General features: G+C 31.2%; 1 protein-coding gene across 3 annotated transcripts; it reads left to right on the top strand.

Annotated features, from left to right (window-relative positions):
* The first annotated feature begins 5,268 nt into the window (after positions 1-5,268).
* Positions 5,269-7,152, top strand: LOC114193428 (glutaredoxin-C6-like). Of its 3 annotated transcripts, none has more exons than XM_028083222.1 (2): positions 5,269-5,736; positions 6,692-7,152. In XM_028083222.1, the coding sequence occupies exons 1-2, from the start codon at positions 5,326-5,328 to the stop codon at positions 6,725-6,727; spliced, it is 447 nt and encodes a 148-aa protein (XP_027939023.1). In that variant the 5' UTR covers positions 5,269-5,325; the 3' UTR covers positions 6,728-7,152. The 3 variants fall into 3 exon arrangements, with proteins under 3 accessions (XP_027939023.1, XP_027939024.1, XP_027939025.1); XM_028083223.1 differs by lacking the exon at positions 6,692-7,152 and adding an exon at positions 6,027-6,491; XM_028083224.1 differs by lacking the exon at positions 6,692-7,152 and having other exon boundaries at positions 5,269-5,977.
* The last annotated feature ends 1,730 nt before the right edge of the window (positions 7,153-8,882 follow it).

The following is an 8,882-nucleotide window of genomic DNA, read 5'->3' as shown; positions in this document are numbered from 1 at the left end:
TAATTATGGTAAGATAAGCTAACCTAAACTCATAATTGTATATTAAGATTAAGATATTGGGTAAGTGTTTAAGATATTCTTAAAAAACCTAGAGTAGTACCAATAAATGGATTAGAGTGTAAGAACTTTAAATATATTATTACAAGAAAATCTATAAATAATGACCAATTTTAGTGAATAAAAATATGTTCAAAGACCAATTTTCTAAATAAAAATCAATTTAGAGACCAATTTTTTTTATAGTTAAAACTTTAATAGTTAATGTTAGAAACAAATTCGTAAGAGAAACTATTTTAATAATCAATTTAGATATCAATGACAAACTTTTGAAACTATTTTAGTTACCAATCATTTTTAGTTTATAAATTGGTCACTATAACTACTAATTATATGTTGTTACTAAAATTTATTATTATTCAAAGATTTTCTTGTAGTATATTACTATAATTATATATACACTAATGTATGTATGATTGATATAAACTTGTAACTGTAGTTAGTATCATTGTACTAATTTATGTAGCTGTAATTGATTTATATAGGTAGTTAAATTGATGTGGAAATAGTAAGAATAACAATGGGTCGAGTTAGATATGGGTCATGCCTATCCGCTACCTATCTTGCGTAAAACAATTCATTTCGTTCCATGTTCTTCTACTTGTTAGATATTTGTGAAAAAATATTTGTGAATCTTTTTATATCTGCTATCCGCTACCTATCTTGCGTAAAACAATTCATTTCGTTCCATGTTCTTCTACTTGTTAGATATTTGTGAAAAAATATTTGTGAATCTTTTTATATCTGCATTCCGAACACCATAGATACCAACATATAATTTTATATATATATTTTTTAAGTTTTAAGTGAAATTATCTAAAAACAAATCTTTAAAATATAAATTGATTTTAAAAAACTAATTTTTAAGTATAACTCAGATCAAATTACTTAATAAAATATTAATAGAAATAAACTTATTCTTTCTAAAAGGAAAGTTTAAAAGTTGTATGAAAATATCAATTTTAAAAGATTAATCTTTTACAAAATAATCTCAATGTCATAGGTCTAAATAAAAAAAATAAAAATATATGAAATCTAATTTTAAAGGATTCTTCTATGATTAATATCTTCTTCATTAATTGATAATTTTGTTTTGATCACTTGAATTAAAAAATACTTAAATAAAATTTACTAATAATTATTAGTGGGTAGTGAGTTTTTGCAAGTTAGATACCATGATATGTGTAGTCTAGATAATTAAAATCGAGATTTAAATCGCAAAATCGTAAGATCTTACAATTTTACATTGTTTACGAGTTAGATTTCATGCATAATCATGACATAATAAAATCGGTCAGATCATGTACAAAATCGTATAAATCTACGTTTTTTTTTTTTTTTTGTATCGCCTCTCCACCTTCTTGAGTAAATGAATTCAACTTAAATTAAGCATAAACCTAACTAAAAGCTAATCTAATTAAAAAATTTCATTGTTATGTGTGTTATCACCACATTTCATCAAATTAAAAATTAATACAAAACTTCAACACCACAACACCATTAAAGTAAAAATTAATATAATTAATTTTTTTTCAGCCAGCATTTGTTGATACACGAGAAACATTTATTTTGATTAAAACCAAGGTGGTGTTAAAGGAGATGATATTCTTATTACCCACTTTTAGATGGGAGAATGTTCTTATTAATGTGTTTAGTAACAAAGATAAAACTAATGAAAATTCTTTTAGTTTTTGTTTTAACTTAAATGATTTAAGTTTAATGAAATATAGAGAAAATGATAAATTTTGTAAATTTTGAAGTTTGATGAAATATTAACAAAAAGAATTAATTTTATCTTCATGACGTGTACTTGATGATATATACCTAATGTTTGTATAAATAGAAGAATCTAAAAATTTATAATCTTTGTTATGATCTCATGCTTTATGGTTATATAAACCTTCGCAATCATAAATATATTTCGATTTTAACTTATCCAAGCGAGTAATAAATACATATATTTATTATCTGCATTATTTTGTCATTCCTAGAAAATAAACTTTATCTGAGCATTGAATGCGGTAGCTGTATAATTGTTTGTGGTGTCCACATTTAATAAGTAAGATGTATGTAATTATATAAATTGAGAATTAAAACATGGATATTTTGAATTATATTGAGAAAGGAATGTTTATATTTTAAAAATAATTTTGTCTTAATTGAATTGGAAATTAAACTAAGTCATATAAAAAGTTTGTGTTAAACAGAGGAAAAGCACGTCCGTGTTGGTTGCATCTAAGGTAATTGGTAGCATATTCTGTTTTGAATATGACCACATCTCCATTACCATTATTATGGCTGAACTCAGTAGCCGAAGATTTTAACCTAAAGTTTCCACGCATGCAAAAGTCAATTATTGAACCATAGTTTAAGAAATGCATGTTCATATAATACCACTACACCACACGTGAGAGAGGATATTACGTGATTCCCTTCGACTCAACGTGTAAACCCACGTTTGGAAAAGAAAAAAAAAAAAAAGCGCTTATTTCATATGACCTAAGGTAAAAATTGAATTCTTGTTCTTCAAAAATCTGGGTTCACGGTATATTTGGTTTAACGTCGAAGAATTAATTTCACGCAGAAGAAAAATTAATTATTTTTTATTTAATATAAATTTTTTACTTTTTAATTAATTTGAAAATCAAACACTTATTAATTTCGCGTTAAAAGATTAATTATACGTCATTTTGACACATAATCAAAACGCACTCAATCCTATTTCTTGAATCAAACAATTAACACGGTAACAAAACAAATCTCACAAATCTTAAGCTTTAATGAATTAAAAAATATATAAAAATAAATAATAAGTAAAATAAATGAACTGAACTCTAATTTACGTGTAATATTAAACAAAAACATTTGCATAAATAATTTATTTTTAGAGAAAAAGTAAAGATAATAAAGTTTTTTTTTTTTAATATTGAAAAAGTGTGGAGAAAAAGAGTAAAAGGGTACATGAGGAGAAGGGTGACGCAAGACATGGTCATGAGAAAGCATATGGCAGACACCACATTTACTTATTTAGCACCATCAACGGTCCACCTTCTCCCATCACTCTCTCCCTAACATTCATCACATCATGCTCACTGGGGACCACATCCCATAACCTCACCCTCACCACCACCCAAACTAAAACCCACGCCACGTGCCTTCCTCTTATTGGTTGCATTCCCCTGCATGCTGTCCCACAACAACACTTCCTGTCTCAAAGAAACTAAAAGGTAAGCCACGTGTCACTCCCGGAACGTCACCGTGACGACCAAAGTCCTAACTCTCTCCATGATTATGTCATCTCTGTGGATCTTACCCTTCCTCTCTCGTCCACGTCATCAGAGCTTCTTTATAAATTAATTAATAAGCTCAAAAATTAAATCAGTGTTATTAAAGACATTCATATAATAACATTAATAAGTAATACAAAGGTAATATTTATAATTACTTCGTTAAAATTCTAAGAGTTTTTTGAAAGTGATTTTGAGTTAAAAAATTAAATATAAAAGCACTTATCTAACTCACTTCTCTTACCAGTATTGTTTTTTACTACACATAACTTTTGATTACGTCAGGGTTCAATCTTACGGTTCCACGTCCAAGTCAAAGTGACGTCATCTTCCTTTTCACCCATGTGACCGTTCATAGCTATTTCACCGCCAAATTTCTCCTATTCCCCAACCCTTTCCTTCTTCTACGCCCCACGCACCTCAGAGCGCGTGTATCTCTTTTCCTTTTTCTTTATATATATATATATATATATATATATATATATAAATACATAAAATAAACAAATATTATGATTTCAGCGTTTTTATTCTTATGCTGGGTATTTCATCGTTAGCTTTTGAAAATTTCATTAATTTAAAAGGAAAGTAAATAATTGTGTGTTTTTTTTCACTACTGCTTTGTTTCATAACGATGATAAAAATATTTGGGATGAGAATAAATTGGTGGAATAAGAATAATTGAGATTAAACATGGTTTTGACGAAGGGAAATGAAAAATAAATAGGGATAAAAAAAAAATATGAATATAATAAATAAATGAAAAAATAAAGTGTAGGCACTTAGATTATTTAACTAGTACCTAAGTAAGTTAATGAAAATTAATTTAAATAACCTATTTTTAATATATTGAGAGAAGTTGTGATTTATTGAGTTTAAAGGTGAGTTAAATTGTTTACATTTTGTAAATAATTTATAATGGCCAATATAATTAATCAGTTGATTTAAAATATATGAACACTTTGTCAATGATTAACAGAGTGACAATCCAATAGATTCACTAGAATAACTCACTTAATCTGCCCGAAAAAAGAAAAAAACTAAAAATAGTAGCTGATTCAGTTCATTAACTTATTCAAGTTTGTTTTGTTCAGCTCTTCAATTCCATAAACTATTCAGAATTTCTAAAAGATTTTCTTTAATGTTAAAGAAATTTACATAGTTAATATGGTTGTTTAAAATACGTATTTATTATTATTTTTAGTTTCTTTTATCGATAACAGTTAGTGATGCAATTGTAATTTTATAAGATCAATTTTCATAATAGAAAATTATATTTATAATTTAGAAACTGCAATTAAATCTGTCAAATTGAGAATTAGTGAGCTTAAAGTTTTTTTTATCTTTTTAATTAATGATGTGTAAATTAATCCTCCCTGTATTAATGTGTGCAGTAGCACTTAAGAAAGTGCAACAAGTGGGTTACGAAGAAGACAAAACAAGTTTGCTATTTTTCTGGAAATTGGAATTTCACCGAAAAAATACATTAAGAAAAAAAAAGTCAAAATAAGAGAAGGGACAGAGTTCTCAGATTATATTTCCGATAAATTCATGAAATCTCCTGATTAACAGAGGAAATAAAAAACAATAGTAATATAATTTTTATTATTTATTAACATTATTTTTGCTCCTAATTTGATGAAAAAATATGATCCAAGTGGAGACAAAAAAAACTTTATTTAACAAACCAGAGGAAGAGAGATGAAGATGGGAAGCCAATGGAGAAAACATGCAGAGCAAGGAAGCAGAGAGTGGCAGAGAGAAATAGAGTTGATAAATTAAATAAAATAAAAAAAAACTAATAATAGTAGCACACAACACAAGTATAGATGGTGATGTAAGCAACCACAAAGCAACTCTTTTTTTTTTTTTTTTTTCTTCTTTTAATTAATTAATTTTATTCACTATTATTATAAATAAAAACTCCACCACTTCAACCTTTCATTTCAGTTCATTCACTCTCACTTCTTTCTCCTTTCACACGATGCAAGGCCTCCGCCGCTGCTCAAACGACGTCGTACGCCTCGACCTCACCACTCCCACGCCGGCCACAATCAACTCCTCCACCACCTCATCGTCCTCCTCCTCGCTCTCCATCGACGTCGAGGAACCCACGGAGGCGCGTATCCAGCGGCTCATATCGGAGCATCCGGTGATCATCTTCACGCGCTCCTCCTGCTGCATGTGCCACGTCATGAAGAAGCTCCTCGCCACCATCGGAGTCAACCCCACCGTCATCGAATTGGACGACCACGAGATAACGGCCCTCCCGGACGCCACCCGCACTCCCGCCGTCTTCATCGGCGGCGCCTCCGTCGGCGGCCTCGAGTCCCTCGTCGCCCTCCACGTCAGCGGCCACCTCGTCCCCAAACTCGTCCAAGTCGGCGCCCTCTGGGTATGACCACCACCCACCACCACCACCGTCAATAATATATTTTTCATAATCACCACCATATATATATATAAATATATAAAAATTATTTACCTTCAGAAAAGAAAAAAAAAACTAATTGTATAATTTTTAGTCCTCCTCTCTATGTTAAATGAAATCTCTCTCAATCAATTCACCAGTTTCTCTCTTCCTTCTCTGTTATGTATTTCAATTCTCTAACCAAATGAGTGCTAACATTTCCTTATATTAACAACATGGAAAACCGAGACTAATTTTTTTCTGGAATTTCCCAGACACATGCTGGTTCAGTTTGACTTCGCAGAAATTCAGGTTGGTTTTTGGGACTGATAGAAAGAATCTCACTTTCTTAAATGTCTGTTGAACACTTGATCTTTTACTGCATGAATAGAAGTGTTGTTAACAAGGTTGATGAAAAAGAATGGGTTTTGATGGATACGGAGAAGAAAAGTTTGTGGAAAGAAAGTTTGATTATTTTGATGTGGGAATAGATCTGCGAGTATGGTTTGTTGGGGGTGGAGGGTACTCGCGAGGTGTGAGTGACACGTGTTCGGAGAGAGCATCTGTGTTGTGTGGTGAGAGCGACAAGGATGTGTGGTTGGGTTGGGTTCAATGGTTGTTGTTGTTCTTCTTCTTCTACAACTACTCGGTGTGGTTCGATTATCGATTATACATAATCACGGGTTCCTTTTTTCCTCAATTATTATCATGCAATCAGAGGCCATGGTTTTCTCACTTTTGCTTCATCCATCTTATTCATAACTCTTACCTAATCATTTTTTTTTTCACACTACTTATCTTTCATTAATCAGAAATTAATTAACAACACACTGGTAATTAATTACTACTTACCGAGAGTTTAGTCTTTTCTTCTTTTTTTTTTTTCCATAGAGATCAACCTAAGGGGATTTTATTTTATGTCTATTTTTGACAATGATAGCGACCATCATGGCCATTCAAAAGAGGATTTTTTTAGGGTTCTTCTCGACTTGTTGTCCCCTTTGAGGGTTAAACAGTTGGAGAAGAAAGGGAGTTCACAAAGTACTTTGGAAAAGATGACGAAGATGATGAATGAATGAAGAAAGAAGGCTATGAAAAAGATAAACTTTTATCATGTTCTTTATCAGTAGACACAAGCACCTCCAATTATTGTGAAGAAAATATATAAAGTTTAAATCCAACACGTCTCTTTTTTTTTTTCCTTTTTTTTTTCCATTTTTCCTTCACACCATTGTGAACATCATAGAATCAAATTCCATGTTGTGAGATAATATAAACCCTTCTTCTCTCAGAGTTTGATGAGTTAATTATGCTAAACTAGAAGAGAATCATTTGCAGAAAAAGGGAGATGGAATTGCAACCCCAATTTCTGCTTCATATTCTTCCTTCCTTCTTTGACTAGTTTGGTATCAATTGCTTTTGCCCTTTTTAATCTTTCACAGAATTGATGTGTATGTGTATATTTATTTACTTTTACCAAAGCCAAGGTGGTGTAACCATAAACCTAATATAAAAAATTATCTTGGTTTTTCTTGTGCAATGGAAGTTGTGAAAAAAACAATAAAGAATAGTTTTTTTGTGGGGGCACTGTTGGAGATATTTTAATAATAATTGTTATTGAATCTAGAATTCAGAAAAGGTAAAAAGCCCAGATAGATTCAAAGCTAAAACAGGGTGCAAGGACAAACTTGAATTACTGTCATCATGCCAAGAGACAACAGCATTGATGGGTGGTGGTGTGTGATGCCATGCATGACTACATCCTCATAAAACCTAAGCCAACCTCTTAATTCAATAGTCTAAAGGGTATATCACCCACATGATCACCATCAGCATCATCATCATCAGCATGAGCAGCAACATGTATATATATATATATAAATATAAAGAATCAAAATATCAACTTTGAATTCAATGTTGCTGTTTGAACCAAACCCTAAAAACCTCAAATAGAAACAAAATGAAAAAGGTTAGCACTATGAGTTGCAGTGTGTACACAGTACTATAAACAAAAAGCACTTTAATTTATTAGTGCTGATTTATTGATAGCCAAAGCATCTTAGAAGCTGGAGTACAGCCAAGTAGCTTCGTGCTTTCTCTGTATTTGTTAATCATTTATGAGTCTGTTTGTTGCACTCAAAAGTACTACGAAACTAACACTTTAAGCTATTTTTATTATTTAAAAGACTCCACTTTTTTTTAATATGACAGCAATAGCATTATCGTGATGTTAATTCTATCAGTATATTGTACTTTCTTTTACATTTTTTTTCACTTCACAAATAGTGTTTGGCTTAATCGAGTAATTATTATATAATCTTTTAGACCAGACATTTATTTTGTACGTGTTAGTTTCTTAATTTTGTTAGGGATATCATGAATTTTGGATTTTTAATGATATAATTCATATTTATTTTGGATTCAAATAATTGGATTAAATTTTTTTTTCAGATTCATTTTTTCAGAAAAAATAGATTGAATTTTTTTAGAATTCAAATCCAAATATTTGGATCAAGTTTAAATCCAGATCCAAATATTTGGATCAAATTCAAAATCCAAAATCTATTTTTCATAAAATAAATTTAAATAGAATTTTCTAAAACTTGTGTCCATAGGGTTGACACCATAAAATTTGACAGATTTTTTGTCGGGGTCAATGAGGCCAAATTTCAGCATGGGACGAACTCGGCAAACTTTCGGTCGGAACCAACCGAATTTTGGTCGAGCTCGACCTGGTGGAATTCGGCCAAATTTTGCCTGGGTCGACTCGGCCGAATTTGACTAGGGTTGACTCGGCCGAATTTGACTAGGGTTGACTCGGCCAAATTCGAACGAATTTTGGTCGGGGACGACGTGACCAAATTTGGGCCAATGCCAACTCGACAAAATTTCAATCGACATCGACATGACTGGATTCGGTTGAATTTCGGCCACGACAGATTTTTCTTAATACGACCAAATTTTGGCCAGAGTCGACTTGGCCAAATATGGCCACATTTGGGTCAAGGCCTGATCAGTCAGATTTCGGTAAGGATTGACTCTACTAAATTCGTCGGTCAGGATCGACTCGACTGAATATGACCAGTTTTAATTCACGACCGACTCAGCTGAATACAAATTTGGGTTAGGGC

This window comes from Vigna unguiculata, chromosome 8 (genome assembly GCF_004118075.2).
Source record: "Vigna unguiculata cultivar IT97K-499-35 chromosome 8, ASM411807v1, whole genome shotgun sequence".
Lineage (NCBI taxonomy): Eukaryota > Viridiplantae > Streptophyta > Magnoliopsida > Fabales > Fabaceae > Vigna > Vigna unguiculata.
The sequence above is the reverse complement of the archived record's forward strand: the minus strand, read 5'-3'. Positions and strand labels throughout refer to the sequence as shown.